General features: G+C 56.1%; 3 protein-coding genes and 1 pseudogene across 6 annotated transcripts; 2 read left to right on the forward strand and 2 right to left on the reverse strand.

Moving 5' to 3' along the window:
* Positions 1–940: 940 nt before the first annotated feature.
* LOC121169706 (interferon-induced 35 kDa protein-like) lies at positions 941–8,420 on the forward strand. 4 transcript variants are annotated; one of them, XM_041000347.1, is made up of 7 exons: positions 941–1,110; positions 5,517–5,611; positions 7,133–7,280; positions 7,358–7,449; positions 7,553–7,739; positions 7,824–7,930; positions 8,101–8,420. In XM_041000347.1, exons 1-7 carry the CDS (start codon positions 1,008–1,010, stop codon positions 8,290–8,292), a joined length of 924 nt encoding a protein of 307 aa, XP_040856281.1. In that variant the 5' UTR covers positions 941–1,007; the 3' UTR covers positions 8,293–8,420. The 4 variants fall into 4 exon arrangements, with proteins under 4 accessions (XP_040856281.1, XP_040856280.1, XP_040856282.1 ...); XM_041000346.1 differs by having other exon boundaries at positions 942–1,110; positions 7,358–7,464; XM_041000348.1 differs by having other exon boundaries at positions 995–1,110; positions 5,517–5,606; positions 7,358–7,464.
* On the reverse strand, positions 5,973–6,717 carry LOC121169930 (annotated as a pseudogene).
* A 115-nt stretch (positions 8,421–8,535) lies between the features above and the next one.
* LOC121169705 (synaptic vesicle membrane protein VAT-1 homolog) lies at positions 8,536–16,797 on the reverse strand. The gene is made up of 6 exons (XM_041000345.1): positions 16,331–16,797; positions 11,864–12,071; positions 11,003–11,173; positions 10,827–10,916; positions 10,158–10,399; positions 8,536–10,002 (listed from the first exon to the last, which is right to left on the reverse strand). The coding sequence occupies exons 1-6, from the start codon at positions 16,730–16,732 to the stop codon at positions 9,919–9,921; spliced, it is 1,197 nt and encodes a 398-aa protein (XP_040856279.1). The 5' UTR covers positions 16,733–16,797; the 3' UTR covers positions 8,536–9,918.
* A 1,173-nt stretch (positions 16,798–17,970) lies between these two features.
* Positions 17,971–21,198, forward strand: LOC121170015 (rho-related GTP-binding protein RhoN). Its single transcript, XM_041000886.1, has 5 exons — positions 17,971–18,152; positions 18,633–18,720; positions 19,394–19,503; positions 20,072–20,206; positions 20,425–21,198. Exons 1-5 carry the CDS (start codon positions 18,051–18,053, stop codon positions 20,671–20,673), a joined length of 684 nt encoding a protein of 227 aa, XP_040856820.1. The 5' UTR covers positions 17,971–18,050; the 3' UTR covers positions 20,674–21,198.
* Positions 21,199–25,171: the final 3,973 nt, after the last annotated feature.

Genomic DNA, 25,171 nt, shown 5'->3' on the forward strand with positions numbered 1-25,171 from the left:
CTAGTTGGTGCAGCCATTTGGGGAGTAAAGCAACACATGGGAAATTTCTGGGTAATATTCTGCTCTTAAATATTTTTTTAAAGGTTTATTTATTTTTATTACAAAGTCAGATATATAGAGAGGAGGAGAGACAGAGAGGAAGATCTTCCATCCAATGATTCACTCCCCAAGTGACCGCTGTGGCCAGTGCTGTGCCGATCCAAAACTGGGAGGAAGCAACCTCTTCGGGTCTCCCACACGGGTGCAGGATCCCAAAGCTTTGGGCCATCTTCAGCTGCTTTCCCAGGCCACAAGCAGGGAGCTGGATGGGAAGCGGGGCTGCCAGGATTAGAACCGGCACCCATATGGGATCCTGGTGCATTCAAGGCGAGGACTTTAGCTGCTAGGCCACAAAACTGGGTCATCGTCATTAGAACTGGGATGGAAAAGCAGGCTTGGTAAGCGAGCGAGTTCCTGGAACAAAAGTGTTAAGGAACAAATCCTGCTTTGTGTGCATTTCCCAGGCCAGGGTCACCAAAATGGGAACAGGTATTTTATCTCAAGTCCTAAGTTAAAATACTGTCCCAGAGATGGATGTCTGCTTTTCTGTTCTCTGGTGATGTGACCTTGAACAAAAGATTTTTTGAGGACTGGATATATGTAAAGTACCATGACAGGCTTTAAACTCCCAAATGATGGATATCCTTAGAGCTTCAAGAATTTGTGGTAGGCTGTGTCGGCCCTGGTGGTATGACCCAGCTGAATTGTCTCATGGACGTTTGTAAGTCCTCAGCCTCTGCAGGTCTCCAGGAAGATGGTGCAGATTGCACCCGGCAGCTTATACTGGTCCCCCCTTGCTGGGATCAGCCTTGCTGCCAGGAGCCATGTGGCCATTGCCTTTGAAGTCTGCTGGCAGGGCGGAGCCAGCATCAAGAGAGACTCCGCCTGGGGGCGGGCCATTGTGCTGAGGCTTTCCAGAAGCGAAAGTGGAAGTGGGGAGCCAGCCAGCACCTTCCAAAGTGTAATTAATGCCGCTTGGCTGGGGAGGACCCTTCACAGATCCTGTCTCTTCGTGGTCACCTCTGAAGCCTCAGACACATGGACCCCAGACCAGCATCTATGAACCTGACTGTGAGTGAGGGGCAAGGTGCTAGGGTAGCGAGAAGCCACAGGGGCTGTAGGCTGGGAAGATGCAGGAGTCTGGGGAGTCCTGCCTGTCCCTTCCCTATTGGACTGAGCTCCGGGAAGAGAGTGGTGTTAGGGTGCCCGGTGGGCCATAAGCACTCAGGAAACACGGGTAAGTGAATGGACCATGTCCTTTAGTTTCTCTGCCTTTTCCTCCCTCATAAGTAGGAAGGGACTTCAGATTTTTTCAAGATGTATTTAGGTTTTTTTAAAAAGATTTATTTTTTTTTTATTGCAAAGTCAGATATACAGAGAGAAAGATCTTTCATCCGATGATTCACTCCCCAAGTGGCCGCAACGGCCAGAGCTGAGCCATTCTGAGGCCAGTTGGTCTCGAGACTCTTCTGGGTCTCCTACACGAGTGTAGGGTCCCAAGGCTTTGGGCCGTCCGCCTCTGCTTTCCCAGGCCACAAGCAGGGAGCTGGATGGGAAATGGAGCTAGCGGGATTATAACCATCACCCATATGACATCCCAGTGTTTTCAAGGTGAGGACTTTAGCCAATAGGCCACCGCGCCAGGCCCTGTATATATTTTTATTGAAAAAGAAATCTCCCGAAATTCCCGGCGCAATAGCATAGCAGTTAAGGTCCTCACCTTGAATGCGCTGGAATCCCATATGGGAACTGGTTCTAGTCCTGGCGGTCCTGCTTCCCATCCAGCTCTTTCCAAGGTGAAAGAGAAAAGAGAAAGATCTTCCATCTACTGCTTCACTCCCCCGATGATTGCAATGGCCAGAGCTGAGCTGATCTGAAGCCAGAGCTGCTTTTGGGTCTCCTATGAGTCTTCCCTGCGACTGGCCTTCCAGGGGCTCACCCAGTGCAGTGGCCTAGAGACAAGTCCTCAACCTTGTAACTGCCAGGATCCCATATGGGCACCAGTTCCCATCCAGCTCCCTACTTGTGGCTTGGGAAAGCAGTGGAGGACAGCTCAAAGCTTTGGGACCCTGCACCTGTATGGGAGACCTAGAGGAGCTTCCTGGCTCCTGGCTTTGGATCGGCTCAGTTTCGGCTGTTGTGGTCACTTGGGGAGTGAATCAGCGGATGGAAGATCTTCCTCTCTATCTCTCCTCCTCTCTATATATCTGACTTTGCAATCAAAATTAAATCTTAAAAAAAAAAAAAACCCCAAAACTTGTCACATCATCAGGGACACCTCTCTTTGTCCTCCGTGTTTCTTTCACTCCTTCAGTGTCAGTCTGTCTGGTCTGATGACTTCTCTCTGCTGTCACAGGGTCCAGGCCACCTGGTGCCCATTCACTGATGCTGGGCTCCTGCCCTCTCTGCTCACCTGTGTATTCACACAACAGCCCACTGTTCTTGTTTAAGCATCAGGCTGGCCTTGGCATCCCCTCTGTTGTGTTTTCCAAGTTCATCCCCATCCCCTAACCCCTTGCTTATTCTGCTCTAGCCCGCGTGCTGCTCCTCAGAGCCACCCGACACTCCCCCTGCTCTGAGCTCTTGCACCAGCTGTTCCCTTGGCATAGAACTTTCCCCAGATGTCGGCCCAGCTGGCTCCTTCACCTCCATCTTCATCATCCTCACCTCCCTCGCCCTCCCGGCTTCCCTGTTCTGTTTCTGTAGCACTTAGCACTGGTGTATGGTGGGCTCACCTGCGCATTGCCTTAACCACCCAGCTTGTCTCAGGACAAGCCCCCTCGGGAGGGTTTGTCTTGGAATCCCCAGGGCCTAGAACAGGATAAATGCACTTGCTCAGTGCTCACTATCCAATTTTAAAGTTTTTGAGGATGTTTACTTAGTTGATCAGGGAGGGAAGGATCGAGGGTTAGGGAGAAGTGGGTGTGATCATTATTTTCAAATTTTCTATTTCTTCTTTATCTGGGTGAGGATAAGGGAGGAAACCATACTCGGCCTTCTACCTGCTCCGGTGCCCAGGGATGGGAACGCCCTCATGATAATGGCCCAGGTCCCCAGTGTGGCACATGGCGCTGAGGGTTCTGCCCAAGTGGTTTCACTAGTTCTGAAATGCTGTCAATCTTGCCCATCCAGGGATGAGGAATACCTTCCAATGTCCAGTGGTTCACATAGTCACCCTTAGAGTCCCCATTTGCCCAGATATTTGCTGTCACCGTTTGGATGGGGTAGTTGTCCAACAGTTCTCTTCTGCAGGCCCCCACTGGGCTACCTTACCCTCCACATGCATCTGGGCCAGCTCCACTGCTTCGTCTTTTCCACTGTGAAGGCCCAGCTCTGACACATGAACTCTACAGTCAGACCACTGATCCTGGATGTGACTCCAGACCCCTGTATGCCCCCACCTGTGCCATCGCCAGACCCCTGCGTGCCCACGCACCAAGCCCACATAAGCATGTTCCTAGGTGGTCAGTGAACTTGCCCTGGTGCCACTGGCACACTGGGCCACCCAATCAGGGCCCCCTAAAGCTGGGGCTTGTGGACTGGCACCCACTGCACAGGGAGGCATAAGGATCCAGGCAGGTGTCTCAGGCCCTACTGGAAGTCCCCACCCCCAGGGCTCACAGACCAGGCTCTCATTGCCCCATGGGCCCAAGGCCTGGGCCAGCTGACCTGGGTCTCACTGGACTGCCTGCTCCTGGGGCTCACGGACCAGACACTCACCACACAGCAAGCCCAAAGACCCAGGCCAGACAACCCAGGTCCTGCTGCACTTTCTATCTCCAGGGTTCACAGACCAGGCACCCACCCACTGGTGGGCCCAAGGACCCATAGCCAATTGTTTTGAGTTCTTGAATTTTTAATTTATGGGCTGGCATTGTGGTATAATAGGTTAAACTTCTACCTGCTGTGACACTAGCATCCCATTTGGGCACAAGTTTGAATCCTGGCTGTTCTACTTCCTTTTTTGTTGTTGTTGTTGTTGTTACTATTTTTTATTTTTGGAAAGAAGAAGGAAGGAAGGAGGGAATGAGAGAAGGAAGGAAAAAGGGAAAGAAGGAAGGAAGCACTGTTCCACTTCTGGTCCAGCTCCCTGGCACTGTGCCTGAGAAAGCACAGGAAAATGGCCCAACTCCTTGGGCCACCCACATGGGAGACCCAGAAGAGGCTCCAGACCCCAGCGTTGGGCTGGCCTGGTGCTGGCTGTTGTGGTCATTCGGGGAGTGGACTAGCTGATAGAAGAGAAGAGCTCTCATTTCCTCTCTGTTACTCTTTTAAATAAATACATAAATCTCTATGAAAGTTTTTTTTAAAGATTTATTTTATTTTTTTATTAGAAAGCCAGATATACAGGCAGGAGGAGAGACAGAGAAGAAGATCTTCCATCCGATGATTCACTCCCCAAGTGAGCACAACGGCTGGTGCTGCGCCGACCCAAAGCCAGGAGCCAGGAACTTCTTCCAGGTCTCCCACGTGGGTGCAGGGTCCCAAGGCTTTGGGCCATCATCGACTTCTTTCCCAGGCCACAAGCAGGGAGCTAGATGGGAAGTGGAGCTGGCAGGATTAGAACAGGCGCCTGTATGGGATCCCAACACGTTCAAGGCGAGGACTTTAGCTGCTAGCCACCATGCCAGGCCCTAAATCTGACTTTCTAATAAAAGAAAATAAATATTTAAAAATAAAAATATAAATTAATTAATTAATAAGGAAAGCTGAGATGTTGCCATGAGAATGAAGCTGTGATCCTGGCATGGTGACCTACTCTAAAGTCCTCGCCTTGCAAGTGCTGTCCTCCCATACAGGCGCCAGTTCTGGTCCCGGCGACCCTGTTTCCCATCTAGCTCCCTGCTTGTGGCCTGGAAAAGCAGTCGAGGACAACCTGAAGCTTTGGGACCCTGCACCCTCATGGGAGTCCCAGAAGAAGCTCCTGGCTTTGGCTTTGGATCAGCTCAGCTCCGACCTTTGTAGTTACTTGGAGAGTGAATCATTGGACACAAGATCTTTCTGACTTTTCTCCTCTCTGTATATCTGATTTTGCAATATAAATAAATAAATCTTAAAAAAGAAAAAAAGAATGGAGCTGTGTAATATGCATGAAGGACTCAGCGTGGTGTCTGGCCCAGTATGGCTAGCAGTGTGACAGCTGGCCTTCCTCAAGGTGGTGTCTTCCTCCAAACACCTGGCCCCCTGTAGAACCAAATCCTTTCCTTCTACCGCCCCCTGTCAGCACCAGCACCCTGTCACTGTTTCACTCCAGATTTGTCACAAGGAAGCAGCTGTGGCTCTGCCCTTTGGCTGAGCTGTGGCTAGCCATGCCCTGGGTACAGTGGGCCAAGATCCATCCAGACCTGAACAGAGGGGTGCAGCCACTTTGGGTTGAACGACAACTCCCGTTCTTGGGTCCAGAGTGCCCACTGCTCGCCTGGGCAGGTTCATTCCCCAGAGGCAGGTACATGAATGGCTGTTCCCTTCTTCTGTAGGTCCTCCACGCCCTGCAGGAGGAGCAGGCCAGGCTGAACATGAGACTGGAGGAGCTGAAAAGGAAGTGCAAGGACTTCCCCAAAGACAAGGTAAGGTGAGAAATGGAGTACGGTTTTGTAGGAATGAGCTGGAGATGAGGCCGGCACAATGGCATAGCAAGCCAAGCCTCTGCCTATGTCTCCAGTTTCTCAAATGGCCACTAAGTCAAGTCCCAACTGCACCTGGAGAACAGTGGAGGACAGCTCAAGGCCTTGCATATATGTGAGAGACCGAGAAAAAGTTCTTGGCTCCTGGCTTTGGATCGGCTCAGCTCCAATTGTTGTGGCCATGTGGAGAGTGAACTTTTTTGCTTAATTTATTTGCTTTTATTGGAAAGGCAGATTTACAGAGAGAAGGAGAGACATCTTTCTTTTTTGCGATAATTTTATTTTGTGTGGGGGAGGGGCGGTGGCGGCTCAGAACTTCTGCACCTGTTTCTTGGTGCCGGTGACCTTGTTGACTTTGAGCACGTTGAAGTCCTGGTCTTGCTGAGGGGCCAGCACTCGCCCACCATGACACGATGATGTCCCCAATCTGGACGTCCCTGAAGCAGGGCGACAGGTGCACCAACATGTTCTTAGGCACTTCTCAAAGCAGTTGTACTTCCGGATGTAGTGCAGATAGTCCTGGTGGATGACAGTGGTCCTTTGCATCTTCATCTTGGTCACCATGTCCGACAGGATCCTCCCCCAGATGGACATGTTTCCGGTGAAGGGGCATTTCTTATCAATGTAGGTGCCCTCAATAGCCTCCTTGAGTCTCTTGAAACCCAGTCCGATGTTCTTGTAGTAGTGTGGGAGCTTCTCCTGGAGAGACAGATGTTTTATCTGCTGGTTCACTCCCCAAGTGGCCACAATGGCTGGAGCTGAGCCGATCTGAAGCCAGGAGGCAGGAGTTTCTTCCCGTGTAGGTGCAGGGTCCCAAGGCTTTGGGATATCCTCTACTGCTTTCCCAGGCCACAAGCAGGGAGTTGGACTGGAAGTGGGCAACTGGGACACAAACCAGCACCTTTATGGGGTACCAGCACTTGCAAGGTTAGTATTTAGCCACTAGGCCATTGTACTGGGACAGGATGGAAGATCTGTCTCTTCTTTGCAAACCTGCCTTTCCAATTAAAATAAAGAAATCTTAAAAGAAAGAAACAACTTTGGGGACCTGCATTGCGGTACAATGGGTTAGAGTTGCTGCCTCCAGTGTCAGCATGCTGGATCCCAGTGTTGGTTTGAGTCCTGAGTACTCCATTTCTAATCCAGCTTCCTAATGAAGGCCTGGAAAGGCCTCAATCATGGGGACCATTTTAGGAAGTACACCAAAAGAGGAATTTCTCTCCATGCTCTCAAATGGATCAACTGATCCACCCCCACCCCAACAACAACAACAAAATTTTAAAGTTCCCAGTGTGCACCTGAGCTATATCCTACATCTGTGCGCAGCGTTGGCTCAGCTTTGCTTGCAGTACATCCATTCAACCCTGGCAGGTGGCGTCATTGAATAGGATTAGGGTGCCCTCCACCTGGGAGTGACCAGGAAATGTGCTTGCCCTTGGGGGTTTTCAGCTTTCCATCCTCCACTCCAGGGTCCGTTCCCAATGCCTGAAATCCCCCTGGTATTCCGAGGACACACTCAGCAGGACAAGAAGGTCTCCAAGCCTTTGATTTCCAACCTGCAGATCTGCTGTCCTCTGCCTGGAGGCTCTGCCCTGGTCACTTTCGATGATCCCAAAGGTGAGCTGGAGTGAAGGGGCCTCCGGTGGGGGAGCTGGGCAGCTTCCAGGCACTGACCTGTTCTCCTTGCTGCCCAGTGGCTGAGCAGGTGCTGCGACAGAAGAAGCATCAGATTGACATGGAGGAGTGTCAGCTGAAGGTGCAGGTCCAGCCTGTGGAGCTTCCCATGGTAACCTCCATCCAGGTGACGCAGCACAGGGGCCTGGGGCATGCAAGGGCTGTGAGGCTAGGACTGGGATCAAGGCCCTCTCTCCTCCCTTCTGCTGCTACAGGTGTGCAACCAGAAGAGCAGCTGCATGGTGCTGGTCAGCGGGTTTCCAACCGGGCTTAGGCTGAAGGAGGAGGAGCTGCTGGACAAGCTGGAGATCTTCTTTGGCAAGGCCAGGAACGGGGGTGGGGACGTGGAAACTCGCGAGCTGCTGCAAGGGAGCGCCATACTAGGATTCATGAAAGAGGAAGGTAAGGCAGCCCTGAGACTTCTGCCTGGAAAAGGAGGGCGCAAGGTGCATGAGGCTAAAGTCCACCCCTTCTCTCATTCCCCAGTGGCCCAGCGCCTCTGCCAGATCGGCCAGTTCAGAGTGCCCCTGGGCGGGAAGGAGGTCCCGCTAACAGTCTCTCCCTACATGAGCGGGAAGATCCAGGACATTAAGGTAAGCAGGAGAAGGGGAACTGGTCCAGGGAACCTGTTTCTCATTCCCAAATCATACCGACCCACCTACTGCCAGCTTTTCTGTGTTCTTCTGCATCCCCACCTGTTGCTGCCCGTTCCAGCCTCTGCTCCCATGAGCCTTTGCTATCTCCCCCACACCACCTCTTCCAGGTCACCTCCCAGCAAGTTCCTCGCTCGGTGCTGGTGCTCAACATTCCTGACGTCCTGGACGGCCCAGAGCTGCATGACCTCCTGGAAATCCACTTTCAGAAGCCCACTCGTGGGGGTGGGGAGGTGGAGGCCCTGGCCGTGGTGCCCACGGGACAGCGGGGCCTAGCGGTCTTCACCCTGGAGTCCAGCTAGGGGAGCTCTTCTCAGGACTCCCAACTCCAGCCCCTGGCTGAGGTTCCCAGGCTGCAAGCTTCACGTTGGCCAGCAGGGGGCAGCCATTGCAACAGACTGAATGCAGAACAGTAAAATGTGCCTGCACAGCTGGGCGGTGTTATTCCTCATTTCATTCAAAAAAAGGAAACTCGAATCAGGCAGACACCCCGACTTTGCAGGCTTCCCTTCCTCTCCACCCCAGGAAGCAGCATCCAGGAGCCTGGGTTTAGCTTTTTATTGACACAAACACAAAGGCAGCTGTGGTAATGGGGTGGGGTACACAAAAGCAGAAATGGCGCTTTCTGCGTTTGGGCCTCATGGAGACTATGCGGAGCCTGAGCCCTCCCTTCCTGCTCCCCAGCAATGGCTGGAACCATGACCCTCCCACATCCCAGCTCCCTCAATCTTGGCAGGTCCCCACTTGGATTCCTGCAGCCCAGGTCCTCTCCCAGTGCACCCACCCTCCCTTGCTGCATCTCAGCACCCACTGGAGCCAGGCTCGAGCTTCCCCGGGGAATGTGCTTGTAACTCCACTGTGGTCCCAGGACTGGCAGGGGCACACTGGACACTGGCTTTCGGGGCTTTGGCTGGGAAATGCTGCACTCATGTGCAAGACCGGGGAATCTCTGCCCACTCGTGATTGGAACAGCCAGCAGCCACAGTGAGGGCCACTGCTTCCACCCCGGCCCTCCCACCCACTGGCACATACACAGATTTTTGGCAGTGCTGTCGGACTGGAGTGGCAGAAAACCCCAGTTCCACCAGAACAAGGAAGGCACTGGGGGGGTTGGAGGGAGACTGTGTGGAGGAGGAGGAGGTCAGAGTCAGGGTCCCTCCCCACCACACACACATACACACACACACACCAACGCACAGGTTTCCTGCGGCTAAGGCACTGAGAACAAACACAGAGGCCTCAGTGAAAGGTGGGAGCGCTGGGAGTCCCCCCCAGGGCTGGGACCCGAGAGGGCGTCCGATGCCTGCCTGTGGTGTTGGAAGAGGCTGCCTTGGTGAGGAGTGACAGAAAACCGGCAGGTGGAAGGAGCCCAATTGTGCTTAAGAAGTTGCGGACAGAAGACAGGGCTGGGACTGGTGGGCGCTGGCTAGCCCCAGCTGCCGGGAGAGACAGGGACACGCTGGACTTGACAGAGATCGGCCCCATAACCTGAGCTGGCATTTCAATTCTTTGGGGGGAGGCAGTGGGGCGGGGGCGGGCAGGAAGATGAGGCAGGGGTGGAAACACACAGAACAGGATGGGGCGGGATTGGCTAACCTTGGCACCAAAGCAGCACAACAGACCCCGAGGGAGCAGGGAAAGGCAGGGAGCAGGAAGCCACCAGCTCCCCCTCTGGCCCTCCCTGTCCCTCTGAAGGGGCCCAGACATCCAAATGGTCACTTCCCAATCTCTGCCGAGAGCAGGAAGGGAAAGGGGGCAGCCTTGACCAATGAGAACGAACAGAGCGGAGGGGCAGTGGCCAGAGACCCTGGGGGAGCGGGTGGGGGGGGAGCGTGATGATGGACGAGGACTTGTGACAGTGTGGTGGTCAGCGGAAGGGGGCTGCACAGCCTCTCCTCTCTCGCTCTCGGGTCCCACGGGCCCTTGCCCTAGTTCTCCTTCTCCGGCCCTGGCACCAGGAGCACCTTGCCCACGTTCTTCTTCTCCTGCATCTGCTTCATGGCATCTACCACCTGCGGGGGGAGGGGCGAGTACTGTTATTAGTATCCACACCCTGCAAGAGGCCCTCCTCTCCACAGCCCTGGGGACCCCAGCCTGCAGCGGTCCTACCCAACACCTTCCCACCCCGACCCCGCTCCGCCCCCTCCAGCAAGGGCAGTGCACCCACCTTCTCGAAGGGCCATACTGAATCGATGCGGGGCTTGATGTGGCCCTGGTTGTAAAGAGCCAGGAGGCGGGCCACCACGCTGCTGACCAGCTCCACCTCGCCATCCAGGTAGCCCAGGTGGAAGCCGCACACAGCGCGGTTGGCCTGTAGCAGCTGCAGGGCCGTCACACTGAACTGGTTCCACCATGTGCGGGCCAGCGCCATCAGGTTCCGCTTGGGGCCCGTCAGCAGGTTGGCCATTCCTGAGGGACAGGATGACACAGCCTGTGAGTCCAAAGCACAGGCGCCTCCCTGCAGTTACTGAGGCCAGCACCGGCTTTCCTCTTACACTGGATATGTTTGGTGTGAAATGGGTTTGTTTTTTCAAAAATTAAAATGCAGTTTGCCTGGGAGGCCTAGGGAGGTAGGGCAGAAGGCAGGCAAATGGGCTGGTTTTATGTTCGAATATCCCCTAACCGGATGTACTGACCCATGTGACAAACAGAATCACAGTGGCTGGTGCCTGCGACCACACTTCCTGCCACTCTTTCCAACCCTGCCCCTACAGAGCACAGGTGGTACATGGAGCCCCAACATGCGAGGGCACTCCTCATCCTGGTGTTCTCCTCAGGGTGTTGCCCCCCACCCCGCCTCCCATCCCTCAGCCCTGTCTTCCTGCTCCCAACTCACCATAGGTGACCACCTTCCCCATGGGCTTCAGGAGGTTGTAGCCCTTGGCGGTATCTGACCCGCCCAGAGGGTCCATGACGATGTCCACTCCTGTCACACAGTGGGGGACCCAGGATCAGGATTAGGGCCCAGGGCTCTGAGTCCCCTCCTTCACCACACCTCAGCCCCTCACTCACCTTTGGGGGAGATCTTCTTGATCTCTTCCACGTAGTCGGTTGTGTGGTAGTCAATGGCATGCGTGACCCCATTCTCTTTCAGCACCTCGTGCTTGCTGGCCGAGGCTGTCCCAAACACTGTCACGTTCTCCACCGTGCGACACAGCTGCAGGGCTGCCATGCCCACGCCCCCTACCGCGAGACCGCTGCCGTGAGCAGGGGACGGACACACAGTCTCCTAGCAACCTCTCTCCACTCTGGCCTCCCAAGGACTCGGCTGGTCCAGCCCCTTTCCAGCACCCATACTCATGTGTCATGGCTGAGAAGGGACTGGCTGCAGAGGAAGAGGGGAGGGCAGAGGACACGCTGCCAAGGACAGAGCACCAGGCTGGACATGGCGCCCGTGTATCACCTCGGCAACCACTCTGCAGAGGCCTCCGCATAGACCAGGCAGCCTGGTGTTGCCATGACAACAGTCCACACAGGCTTCAGAGAAGGAGTCCAGAAAGAAATCTAGGTGGGGTGAGGAGGCAGGGTTGGGGGAGGGGACGCTGGCGGGGACTGAGGCATAACAAGTTGAGCCACCACTGGGTGACCCACATCCCATATCAGAATGCTCTCGTGCTTCCCATCCAGCTCCCTGCTATAACCCTGGGAAGCAGCCAATGGACCCAGCCTATGGTGGGCCCACCACCCAAGGAGACACAGAAATTCCTAGTTCCTGGCTTTGGTCTGGCCAAGCCCTGGCTGTTAACACCCACTCAGAGAGCGAACCAACAGTTTGGACATCTGTCTCTTTCTTTCTCTCCTTCTGCCTTCCAAACAATTAAACTAAAAAAAAGAGAGAGAGATGGCGGGAGGGGCTGGGAAGGGACGTGTCACCTGCTGCCATGTGTATCAAGACGCTGTGGCCAGGCCGCAGGTTGCCGAAGTCAAACAGGATCATGTAGGCTGTGATGTAATTGACCAGCAAGGCAGCAGCTTCCTCAAAGGTCATGGCCTCAGGCATCAGGAAGGTCTGGGCCGCGGGCACAGTTACCTCCTCTTGCCACATGCCTGACCGGTTTAGCACCATCACCCGGTCCCCTGTCTTGAAGCATGGAAGAAGGTTCAGTTATTCATTGGTCGGCCTGCAGCATACTACTCCCGTTAGTAGGAGAGCCTCTGGGAGAGCAGACAGGCAGCCATGGTGGGGCATGGTCGTCACGCCTTCCTTTACCCAGCAGCACACACGCCCAGGTCCATTCCCGGGACCTCCAGCAACAAAGCTCCAGGCTCCCCCTGTTCTACCCTTACCTCCCAGAGCTGACATTTTCCTATTATGTAAGACCCCTAACTGCAAGAAGCCTGTGGTTGGGGCATGTAGATTGTGAAAGAGACCCAACTGCTTGGGTTACAGAAATGGCACTGCTCTTCAAAAGGCCAGTGTGACTTTAGCAAATAAAAAAATGACTGAATCAGGCCAGGTGCAGTAACCTAGTAGCTGAAGTCCTCACATTGCAAGTGCACTGGGATCCCATATGGATGCAGGTTCTAATCCTGGCGGCCCTGCTTCCCATCCAGCTCCCTGTTTGTGGCCTGGGAAAGCAGTTGAGGACAGCCCAAAGCCATGGGACCCTGCACCCACATGAGAGATCTGGAAGAAGCTCTGGGCTCCTGGCTTTGGATCAGTGTAGCTCCGGCCATTGTGGTCACTTGGGGAGTGAATCATTGGACAGAAGATCTTCCTCTGTCTCTCCTCCTCTCTGTATATCTGACTTTCCAATAAAAATAAATCTTTAAAAATGACTGAATCTTCCTTTATCAAGATGGGTGATGTGCGGTGGTCAGTGGCTAAAGTCCTTGCCTTGAACATGCCAGGATCCTATATGGGCGCTGATTCTAATCCCAGTGGCCCTGCTTCCCATCCAGCTCCCTGATTGTGGCCTGGGAAAGCAGTCAAGGACGGGCCAAAACTTTGGGACCCTGCACCCGCGTGGGAGACCTGGAGGGAGTTCCTGGCTTCGGACTGGCAAAGCACCGGCCATTGCGGCTGCTTAGAGAGTGAATCATTGGACAGAAGATCTTCCTGTCTCTCCTCTTCTCTCCATATATCTGACTTTGCAATAAAAATAAATAAATATATCTTTAAAAAAAAAAAGATGGGTGTTGTGCCCTAGCAAGCTAAGCTGCCCCTTGGGACATGTATATCCCACAGAGGAGTGCTTGGTTCCAGTCCTGGCGACTCCACCCTTCCGATCCAGCTTCCTGCTAGTGTACCTGGGGAGCAGTGATGCCGGCCCAAGTTCTTACACAGAGAAGTTCTTGGCTCCTACATTGGCCTGGCCAAGTCCCAGCTATTGCAAGCATTTGGGCAGTGAACCAGCAGATGAAAGGTCTGTCTCTTCCTGTCTGCTTTTTAAATAAATAAACAAACCTTAAAAAAAAAACTTGTAAGGAGCTGACATGGTGGTGCGTTGATTAGGCTGCAGCTGGCTGCACTCTTAGGCCCATCAGAGTATCGGGTTCAGTACTAGCTGCTCTGTCTGATCCAGCCTTCTGCTAAGACATCCTGGGAACCAGCACGTGATGGAGCTCTAGGCTCCTGGCTTCACACTAGCCCAGCCCCAACTATTGCAAGCATTTGGGGGAATGAACCAATGAATGTGTAATATCTATGTCTGCGGATGTTGTCTTGTCTTTCAAGTAGATAAAAACATAAAATAACGAATGACATTAAGGTTTTGTTTGAGTGGTAGAGAAAGAGAGTAAATCCGCACTCCCCTGCGCTGGTTCATCTGGAAAGGCCGTGGGGGCTGGAGAGGGATCTGGGCCTCGATTCAGGCTTCCCATGTGGGTGGCAGGAACGCTGACTTGAGCCATCACTGTTGCCTCCCAGGGGCACGAACAGAAAGCTGCAGTCAGAAAGGAGAGGCAGGACCAGGCCTGGTGGCCTAGCGGCTGAAGTCCTCGCCTTGCACGCGCCAGGATCCCATATGGGCACCAGTTCTTGTCCTGCCTGTTCCACTTCCCATCCAGCTTTCTGCTTGTGGCCTGGGAAAGCAGTTGAGGATGGCCCAAAGCCTTGGGACCCTGCACCCACGTGGGAGACCCGGAAGAGGTTCCTGGTTCCTGGCTTTGGATCAGCTCAGCTCTGGCCATTGCAGCCAGATGGAAGATCTTTCTGTTTCTCCTTCTTACTGTAAATATGAACTTCCAATTAAAAAAATAATCTTAAGAAAATAAAGGGGGGGAGGCTCTCTGATGCGGACACAGGCACCTTAATAGGTGTACTACACACCTACCCTGTTTAATCTGAGTTTCAGTTTTCCTATCTGTAAATTGGGGCAATTAAGAGGATTACATGGGGGGCAGGAGGAACCCTCACTCACTGATTTTTCTCAATGTCTGCCGCCTACTGAACACTGGGCACTGGGGAACGTTAGCTAGCAACAACAGCAGCAAGAGCAAACATTAGGAAGGTGTCTGGTCCTGAGCTGAGGACCCAGAGCCCAAGGGGCTGGGTATGATCACTTCGGGAGAAGCAGCGTTTGGGCAAGCACCAAGTGGGGTTCAGAAGGCACTTTCACCCAGCGGCAGTACAGAAGAGGCCCAGGACGACAGCACCCCCACACCAGCAAAAGGCTTTGCCTCACTCCCAGGCACCTGCAGGAGGGAACAAGGGCAAAGGTGACCTTTCCCTCCAGGGAAGGCAGAGCAGGGAAAGAAAAGGTGCGAGCTGAGCTGCTCTGGGATAGTTGGGGTGGGTCTTGGTCCCAGCAAGGATGATGGGAATGTGTGGATTAACCAGACAGGATCCCTGGGGGAGAAGGGGAGCACCCCCACATCCCTCCTCCCTGAGGAGGACAGGGGAGGGCTGTGATCTTCCCCTGTGACTTCTGGCCTGGGATGAGCCCTGGGGCGCCGGGAATCCCCCACTGCAGGACTCTGGGTGCAGAGACAAACCTGGGGGCCTGGGAAGGGTTGTCAGTTGGGGTCCCAGGAAATCCCAGGGCTGGCCCAGACCAAGTCTCGCTTACCTTGCTTTACAATGAACCCCCTTGGCCCCTCAGAGGTCAGCACCAGGCCCCTACCCCCACCCCAGCCACCACCACCCCAGCGTCCAGATTCTGACATCAGATTCTGGCGCAGGACAGGATATCCTGTATTTATCAGGAGCTTAGGTGGGAGGCTTCCAATAGTAACAGACTACAAATACTTGCCCCTTCCCACTCCAGTTCCTGCAGCCCCTCCTCAGGAGGGCAACCTGGGGACTTGGGAGTCAGTGCAGGGGGCTATGAGGGCAGGGGGTGCGGCCAGAGTCAGGCAGAAGCGCTCGGAGGAGCAGCTGTTTGCAGACAGGGTAACTGCAACAGATCCAGGCAAAGTCCTACAACTGGCCAAATCCGAAAGGAAATCCTCTAAGGATACACAGTCATGAGTCGCCCTAGGTTGCTCCAAAAGTTGGTCACCCGGAACTCTCCCTGTCTGAGGTGAGATGAACCCAGATACAGCAGGGAAGAGAAGCGGACCTGCCGAGCTGGGCTAACCAGCTCACATTGCCACACCTTCCCAGCCCAGCCAGCCAGGGCACTGCGCGGGTTTCTGAGGCCAGGGGTCCGAGGCCAGAGGAAGGCAGAGGCGATGCCATTTGAAGGTCCAGGGGAAGCCCAGGGTCGTGGTCCAAGGGTTCAGTGACGGGCGGAGCAGACACTCAGTCACGGGACCCCAAGACAAAGATCCAGAACCCTGGGGCGTCTCCGCAGCCCCAAGCCCAGCCTGGCAGCGGGGCGGCCAGCTCGGCTCCATGATGGGCGTGGCTCGACTCCGGGGCTCCGCCAGGGGAGCGGCCGCCTCACACCCCCACACACCACGGGGCTGCATGTGACTGGGGCTCTGGCACTGCCACTGCGTCCCCGCCCATCCCGACCTCAGCGCGCCCCGGCTCCCTCGGGAAGTGTGTGCATGGGGGACGGGGAGACTTGGCTTCTCAGTAGGGTCACAGACACAGGGCTGTAGGGTGGGCAGGGGTGCAGGTGTATTATTTCATTACTGGGGGAGTGGTGGCAGGTTGCGGATGTAGCGGGGAGTTGGTGGAGAAGGTCAGCACGCATGCGCAGAGCGCCTTATTGTTCCCCCCACCACCGCTCCTGGGCGGCGGCCACGACCCAAGATGCTTGAGGAAGGGGCGCCACCTGCGCCCACCCTCCGCTCCCCCCAAGCACCCTGGCTCTCCAGCAGCCTGAAACGCCAAGGGTGGCCTTTTTTCCTGGGCCCATCCTCCAGGCTCGCGCTGCGCTCCTTCGGTGCTGCCACACCCCCGGCTCCCGCCCCGCCGCGCCCCCCACCCACGCACCCCGGTCGGCTCACCTTGCGGTCGGTGACTCCCTCGCCCACCGCCACCACGACGCCCGCGCCCTCCATGCCAGGCGTGAGGGGCGGCGGCGGCAGCCGGTCGTACAGCCCCTGCCGAGCCATGAGGTCGGCGAAGTTGAGCCCGCAGGCCCGGACGCGCAGAGTCAGCTGGCCGGGCCCGGGAGCCGGGGGCGCGGCCGGCCGGCTCTGCAGCTTCACCTTGTCGTAGCCGCCGAAGCCCGTGAGCACCAGGCAGCGCAGGGGCGGCGGAGCCGGTGCGGCGGCCGCTTCGGGGGCTCCGGACGGCGCGGGCTCGCTCGCCGCCTCGGCCTTCGGGGGCTGCGAGGACGCGGCGTCCCCGGCGCCGGCTTCGGCCACCTCGGCAGCCGCCTCGGCCACCTCTCTCTCGGCGGACATGGCTGGGAGTCCCGACGTGCGCGCACAGCTGGACCGACGGTGGCCAGCTGCGGAGGGCGGCGCCGCGGCTGCGGGCTGCGGGCGGGCGGGGCCTGGCGCGCCCGGTTAAAGGGCCACGCTCCGGGTCCTGCAGCACCGCCGCGCGTGGACGTCTTGCAGGTGGGACCTCACGTGATTTGAAGGGGGCAGTGTGATGTAGCTGCTCGGCAAGGAGCGGCTCCCTCCCCTCTCTGCGCAAACCGGAGGGAAAAAAAAAGAAACATTCGTCCCACCCACTTTCCTGCATACGTCGACCCTACCCATCCCAATCGGAGGCCCACAGGAGTGAGCATCCCTCTTAAGTATATAAACAATATTTAAAATTTAAAAATTAGTTTTAAAAGAAATTCCAGGTCTCCCACGCGGGTGTAGGTTCCCAAGGCTTTTGACCGTCCTCTGCTTTCCCTAGGCTACAAGCAGAGAGCTAGATGGGAAGTGGAGCAGCTGGGACACGAACTGGCGTTCACATGGGATGCTGGCGCCTGCAGGTGAAAGATTAGCTTGTTGAGGCATTGCGCCGACCCCAGGATGCGTTTTTAATGGGTCCGTGAGAGGTATGGCCCCAGTACTTGACCCCTGCAGCACGTGGGAAGCCCCGAGGAAGTTCTGGATTCCTTAGTCTCTGAATCAAGCCTGGAACCAGTGGCTCTGCGCCTGGGCTGCAACAGAACTGTCCCTCATTTCTGCCCCTTCTCGCCGTCTCCCCTACACATCCACCAGAGGACGCAGCTCTCCCAAAACTTTCCTCCCATACCAGGGCCGGGGCGGGCGGGGAGACTCGGTCCGTGCTACCGGCCAGCCGAGGACGGGACCCCGCCGCACGTTGTCATGGAGACCCCAAACCGCCCCCCGAGTGGAGGTCTTGGGGTCCCCGGACTCGCCTGTCACCAGGACCCCTGTTACGACGCCCCCCTGCGCCCAGGAATTGAATGGCTGCCTGGGCGCGCGTCCGCACCGGCACACCGTCCGCGCGGGGCCACACCGGAGGCCTGCGCCGGGCGCGGGTGCTCCTCGCCCCGCACCCCCGAGGAAGCCCTGCGCTGCCGGCCGTCACCCCGCGGCTCGCCCGCACCCCGGCCCCCCGAGCTCCGCCCCCGGTTGCGCGGGCGGGAGGCGGGGCCGGGGGCGCGGCCGCCGGGCTGGGGGCGGGGCTGGGGGCCGCGGCCCCGGGCGGGGGCTCGGCGCGGGCCCGCGAGATGCCGGTGTCGGCGGCCCGAGCGGCTGCAGCTGCAGCGGCGGCAGAAGCGGCGCGGGGGGCCGCCGGCGCGTAGCCGGGACCATGGAGGGGCAGAGCGGCCGCTGCAAGATCGTGGTGGTGGGGGACGCGGAGTGCGGCAAGACGGCGCTGCTGCAGGTGTTCGCCAAGGACGCGTACCCCGGGGTGAGGGACCGGCGTCTCGGGAGGAGAAGGGGGGGCATCGAGACTGCGGGAAGAGAGGAATGACAGGGCCCCGAGGACGAATGGAAACCGATGCTGTGGTAACCGGGGGCGGGAGAGAGGGACCCTGGTGAATGAGGGGGACAGGAGAGAGGGAGGCCCTGGGGGCTCTGGAAGGACTGCAGAGGATTGGGGTGGGTGGAATTGGAGAGCAGGGTGAGCTCCACGGGGGTTTGTGAGACCCGGGGGACCCGGGTGGGAGCGCCAGGGCTTGGAAGAGTGGGAGAACTAGGGGCCGAGGGGCCGGGAGGAGTCTGGGAACCTAGCACTGATGCGGTGGAGGCAGCTGCTCCCAGGGTCTCCCCTTTGCCCAAGCGCAGACCAACTTGTGTCCGGGGACTGAGCAGGCGTGGGAGTGGGGAGGGCATCGGTGTGGGCTGAGGACTGGAGTGCGATCTCATTTTGACCCATTCCTGCCTGCAGAGTTACGTCCCCACCGTGTTCGAGAACTACACGGCAAGCTTTGAGATCGACAAGCGCCGCATTGAGCTCAACATGTGGGATACTTCAGGTAGCCCAGCCCCTCGGGATCATCCGGGCTTCCAAGCCCACTCCGCCTTGACCCAGGCTTTGGCTAGCCCCACCCACCCACCCAATTCAAGGAGGAAAGAAAATTGAGTTTGAATTTGGGGAAGCTGAGGCAGAAATCCTGCCCCAGGGAGACATCCCTGGACTGGGTGCTGCCTCCCTGGGAAAGTTGGGAAGGAATAGCTTTTCCTTTGAAACTTATTTTATAGACGATATGGCTGCGTGTAGGGAGACATTTGAGTTTCTTGGTGGGATGCTGGGGGTGGGGGAGAGGTCTAGGCTGACCAGTGGGGTCCCTCCCTTTCCCCCTCCCCGCCCCTGCTCCTCTTCCTCCTCTCCACCCCTCCCCCTCTCTCCCAGCCAGGAAGTGCATTCCCTGGAGGGCTTTGGGAGATGCCAGTTAGAACATGCAAAGTACAAGTCCAAATTTTAGGAGACTATTTTTAAGACTTTGTGAGCTTCTTAAAAGGACTCCAACTCAGAACAGATTAGGAGCGATCACTTGTAGAGAACTTCTGTGGACCCTCCCTCCACTCTTGTCCTATTTTCCATCCTCTGTCCCCAGCACCGTTGGTTAGAACTTCTTGGGTCCCCCACCCCCTTCCCTGCTCCCTGTTCACCCAGGCCCTGTTCCTTCACTCCCTGTCTTCTCTCAGGCTCTTCTTACTATGACAATGTCCGGCCTCTGGCCTATCCCGACTCCGATGCTGTGCTCATCTGCTTTGACATCAGCCGACCGGAAACACTGGACAGTGTCCTCAAGAAGGTGGGAGAGTGGGGAAGCAGGCCGGCTAGACAGGGGCTCTGGCCACTTGGGCCTGCCTGATGGGAGTCAGGGAGATGGCTGAGGCGTAGCCATGAGCTGGACAGAGTGTGCATCCCTCCTGAGCCCCCTCCCCAGAACGTGGCTTGGAAGTCAGAGCTAGGGCAGCAGCCAGGGGAGATGGATATGTACCCCCATGTCCTTGGGTGTGGGAGCCCCACGTGGAGCTCAGTCAAGCCCTTGGTGGCCTCCTGTCTAGACCCCTATTTCCATGAGAAAAAGCTTATGGTGATTGAGCTCCAGTCAGCTAGGGCAGCCCCAGTTCCCAGGAGGGGCCAGGCGGGGTTACTCGTTCCATGGGAAAGGGCAGGTCCCAGGCTGGCAGGCCCTTGGTGGTCACTGAGGAAGGAGGCTTCCCAGGCTCCCACCGAGGCCTCTCCTCTCCCCTTCCTTCTCACTCCAAGCCACTCTCCACTCAAGCTTACATTTGTACCTCCTGCCTCAGGTGGGAGGGCCCGAGACCTGGGCCTTCCTGTGCCCCTCTGTAATTGTGTTTTCTTCCCCCAAATAGTGGCAGGGAGAGACTCAAGAATTTTGCCCCAACGCCAAGGTTGTGCTGGTTGGCTGTAAACTGGACATGCGGACCGACCTGGCTACGCTGAGGGAGCTGTCCAAGCAGAGGCTTATCCCCGTTACACATGAGCAGGTGGGACCCTTGACCTTGGCCCCAAGCCCAGCACAGACCGGCTCCACTCTGTCCCTGTCTTTGTCGGATTGGACAGAACCCTGGATGGCTCAACCCTCTACCTGGCCTCTAACACACTTTCTCCACCCTCCCTCAGCCTTGCCCTTCAGCCCGAACCCCTGAACTTCAGTACCCCTTGTTGAGTTGCACGTTGAATCTCTCATGTGCTTCTTTTCCAGGGCACGGTGCTGGCCAAGCAGGTGGGGGCCGTGTCCTATGTGGAGTGCTCCTCCCGGTCCTCGGAGCGCAGTGTCAGGGATGTCTTCCACGTGGCCACAGTGGCCTCCCTTGGCCGTGGCCACAGGCAGCTGCGCCGCACCGACTCACGCAGGGGACTGCAGCGATCCACACAGCTGTCAGGACGGCCAGACCGAGGGAATGAGGGCGAGATACACAAGGATCGAGCCAAGAGCTGCAACCTCATGTGAGGGGCTGCGAGGTTGGGGTCGGGGGAGTGCAGAGTGAGGAGAGGCTTGGGGCAAGGTATCCAAGGCTTCCCCGACTTTCTTGCCCGCCTCCTGAGCGCTGCTGACCCTGGCTGGGACGTAGTGAACTGCTGGGGTGATTTTCCTGAACTAGGGAACAATGGGCAAGGTGGGTAGAAAAATGCCCATGTTCACTCCATCTCCACTGAAGGGGCCAGAAGGGCAGACCTCTGGGACAGGAGCTGGGAGGGGGCAGACCAGGGTCAGGGCAACTAGCATGCAGCAGGGACCCGGACTAAGTGTTGTATTGGAAGGGAACCTTTCCTCCCCAGATCCCGGTCTGGCTTCGTTCCCTCAGGAATGTGTCTGTTCTGTGATGTTCTGTTCCTCTCCTCTGTCACCTCTGCAGCCCCTCTCATGCATCCTAACATCCTGGCCACATGCACTAAATTAAAAGCAAGGAGAAGCTCTTCCCATCCCACCAGTCCAAGCTCCCCCGCTGCCTTCCATCCATAGTTCCCAAATAAAGCCCTGTCCATGGAAAACGACTGTGGCTTTAGTTTTATTGCGTTTAAAAAAGAAAAACAAAAAACAAGAAGTCTACCAGTCTGTAGCAGCAGGAGGTAAAGCTATCTGTGCCCACAGCTGGAGCCAAGGAGCCGGGAGTTGGGATGGGAGAGCCCTTTGGGGAACCAGACGTGAGAGACCTGCAAGTGTCTCACCCCCGTTTACCCCCGTAAATGAGGGGGACAATCCTAAGGCTACTTGGGGGGTAGGTCTTAGAGTAGACAGGGACACTCAGCCCTGGGTTGGGGGGTGTCCCTGCCAGCTAGGAGGGTCCAGTTGGAGGGTCCAGGCTGCCCTGTTTCACCGTCGCTGCCCCTGGCTTGGAAGTTGCAGGTGCCTCCGGGCACAGAGGGCATCTAAGCCTTCATATCACAGAAGCCGGAGTTCCCCTATGGGCAGTGTCTCTCTGTGCTGAGCTCCTGGAGGCTTTGGGGGTGGCCTGAGCCATGTGTGCGGGGGGGATCACCCCCACCTCTGCTGCAGAGGGGCCGGCCGGAGTGCTGCTGGCCAGCAAGACAGTATAGGTCTGTTTTCTCGGGAGTCTGGTTTCAGACTGTCCTGTATTCCCTCCCTGGCTCTGGGCCCACTGGCCTCCTTTCGGTGACATTCTCCCCCAGGAACCGGCCCCAGTCCTATTGAGACAATACTACCCTGGCCCTCCCATGGATGGCCGTCTCACCCTCATCCACAGCCCAGCTTTCCCTCATTCATTCAGAGCAAACATGAGCCAAGCACCTACTGTATGCCACACACTGGCTGGACAGACCCAAGGCACCCACCGCTTGCTGTAGGACAAGGATGCAACAAAAGCTTCCCAGGACTGAGACCCTCTTAGATGCTTATACAGGTGGGGGCTGCAGGGTGGGAGTCATTGCCGGTAGCTGGGATGTTTCCTGTGAACTAGGCCCTGAGGACTGAGGCCAGACAGGGAAGGTAGGAAAGGCCCTGGGCAGAGGGCAGAGAATGTGTAGGCCTGTGGGGGTGAGGCTGAGCTGGTGTGATGGGGGCTTCCATGGCAAGGAGAGCAGTGAGCAAGGCTGGAAGGTGTGGAGGCTATGGCAGGGCCACTGGGAGGGGAGCCAGGACTTCAATTTGAGGATCCATGGGGTCAGCAGCAATGGAGTGCCATAAGGTCGATGTGGGCTAGCTGGTCATGTGGAGATGTGTATGGGGGAAGCGCTGGAGGATCTGGCTCCCAGGTATGTCATTTGAAATGATGCTCCTTTCCTAGCCCTAGGAAAGGAAATCTCCGCCCATCCCCTGGCTTGTCAGGTAAGGACTCTAGAGTAACATCCAGGGCACTAAGCATCTCGCCTCTGGACAGCTGACTTTAGGGGCAGGCTCTGTGGCTTCCTCCTCTGCCCCACTGTGAGGACCCATCCTGTATGCACTGGGGAGTGAAAAAGGCCAGGTTCCTAGGCCTTGCCAGGGACAGGGACCTACCTTAAAAATTGACTTGGGCTTTGGGACTGGTGTGGTTCTTTTTCACTGGGTTCCTTCTGGCACAAAGCAGGTTCAAGGCCACAGCCACTGGGAGTGCAGGGTGTTTGTACCCCACTCCTACCCCAACTTCCCTCTCCTGCCATTTGCGCTGAGGGAATGGAATACATGCTTCCATATCTGCCTAAAGCAAACATAATTAAGAAGATAAGTCAACTGGAGGATCTCCCCGCCAAAGTTGAATTCATTCCCAGTAGTGCCAGGAGCAGAGGGCCAAGTGACCAGGGAGGAGTCTGTGCCCCTCTGGACCCAGGAGCCCAGGGCTGGAGGATGGACCGGAGCTGTTTCTTGGTCCTTAGTGATGGAGAGGGGAAGACCCTACAGGCTGCAGGGAGGGGGACCTTGCTCCCACCTCCAGCCTAGATGCAGGAGTCAGACTCTGCTTCCTCCTCTGCAGCTGTTTCTCCCACAAATTAGATGCTCATTTGGGAAACAATGTGGCCTCGTTAATCACTTAATGAAATAAACAACTAATCATGCTGTGATGCTGCCAGAGTCTCTTAACCTCTATGATCAGCCTGCCCAGGAGGGGAGCCCCCTGAAACCCTGAAACACTTTTGCCACAGGTGTTCTCCTGTCCTCCCAGGACAGCCAGCCCTGGATAGTGCCTGAAGTTGGCAGACAAGTTCCAGAACACAAGGCCAGCCCTGATGCTCACTCCCTTGAGGAGCCTTAGACCAGGCCCAACAGCTGCCTTCTTTTGATTTATTTATTCAGTTGAAAGCAAGAGCCACATAGAGAGGGAGGATGAGACAAATCAACAGGTCATCCAGTCACTGGTTCACTCCCCAAATGGCAGCCAAGGCCGGAGCTGGGTCTATCTAAAGCCAGGAGCTTCAGCTGGCTCTCCCATGTGGTTAACAGGGAATCATGTACCCAGGCCATCCTCCAGTGCTTTTCTAGGTGCATTAGCAGGGGCTGGATCAGAAATGGAGCAGCTGAAACTCAAACCAGCACCCATGGCCACCACGCAGTGCTGATTCCTGAACTTCAGTTTTCATACTTAGTATGGTGGCCTAACGACTAAAGTCATCGCCTTGAACGCGCTGGGATTCCATATGGGCACTGATTCTAATCCTGGTAGCCCCACTTTCCATCCAGCTCCCTGCTTGTGACCTCGGAAAGCAGTCCAGGACAGTCCAAAGCCTTGGGACCCTGCACCCGTGTGGGAGACTTCGAGGAAGCTCCTGGCTTCTGGCTTCGGGTTGGTGCAGCACTGGCGATTGCAGTCACTTGGGGAGTAAATCATTGGACGGAAGATCTTCCTCTCTAAATAAATAAAATACAAAAAAAAAGGATCTTCTTCTCTATCTCTTCTTTCTGTATATCTGACTTTGCAATAAAAATAAAATAAATCTTAAAAAAAAAAGGGTGGGACTGATTACCTTGTGTATTACAGAGGAAGAGTCAAAGGAGAAAGAATGTTAGAAAAGTTGCTTGATTTTTTTTCAATTAAAAATTACTTATTTGAAAGTCAAAGAGAGCAAGAGAACCATTTATGGATGGGCTCACTTCCCAGATGGTGACAATGGTTGAATGAACCAGGCCAAAGCCACGAGCTAGGAACCTCAGCTGGGTCTCCCATGTGAACGTCAGGAGCCTAAATATTTGAATCATCTGCTGCTGCTTTTCCCAGACCATGAGCAGGGGACTGGATAGAACTAGAGCAGCCAGGCATGAGCTGGCATCCAAAGGGGATGCCTGGAATGGGTTCACCTACTACATCGTGACCACTGGACCCTTGGGAAGGGCCTGAGCTGACCTCAGCCTCCGTCCTCTAATCAAGATTTGCAGCGTTGAGTGCTTCTGAGCTGAAGCGATCAGGAAAGACATCTAGGAGAGGGTATCTGGGGCCAGGGTTTCAAAGCCAGAAGAAAGCCAGAAGGGGAGGGCATTGTGTCTTGCTCCCACACCTCCATGGGGGCCAGAGTGGGCGTTCATGATGCCTCTGAAGGCTCGGGGTACTTTGAGCCCCACTTTTCTAAACTCCCCTCATTGATTTTCTTAAAGCCTCTGGGTGAGGACCCTGTGTTGCCATAGTAACCCACCCCAGATACACTTAGCTCAGTCCTGCTGGCTGGGGATGGGAAAGGGCAGGGAGCGGAGGAGTCATGTCCCTCTGTCCTTCAGTCCTGCTCTTCATTCTCCATTCTCCACTCTTCCCCAGCAGTGGGCTCACTGATTTGTTGTAAGAGTTCTACCCAGGGTGGCTCCTCTCCTTCCAGCTGGCTTCCTAGGTGGTTGCTCTCCTGCAAGTGAGGGGCAGTGTACGGGAAGGATTTAGGCCTGCAGGGGTGGGGTGATTGCCAGGGCCACTACCCCCACAACCCAGCAGCTGGAGAGACCAGAGAGGCCCATATATGTAAGTGCCCCTCCCCCTGAAAATGCCTCTGCTGTTGACTCCTAAATAACAGATGTCTGTCTGCATATTAAT

The sequence above is a fragment of the Ochotona curzoniae genome, unplaced genomic scaffold (genome assembly GCF_017591425.1).
Source record: "Ochotona curzoniae isolate NIBS_2020 unplaced genomic scaffold, NIBS_Ocur_1.0 scaffold_2453, whole genome shotgun sequence".
Lineage (NCBI taxonomy): Eukaryota > Metazoa > Chordata > Mammalia > Lagomorpha > Ochotonidae > Ochotona > Ochotona curzoniae.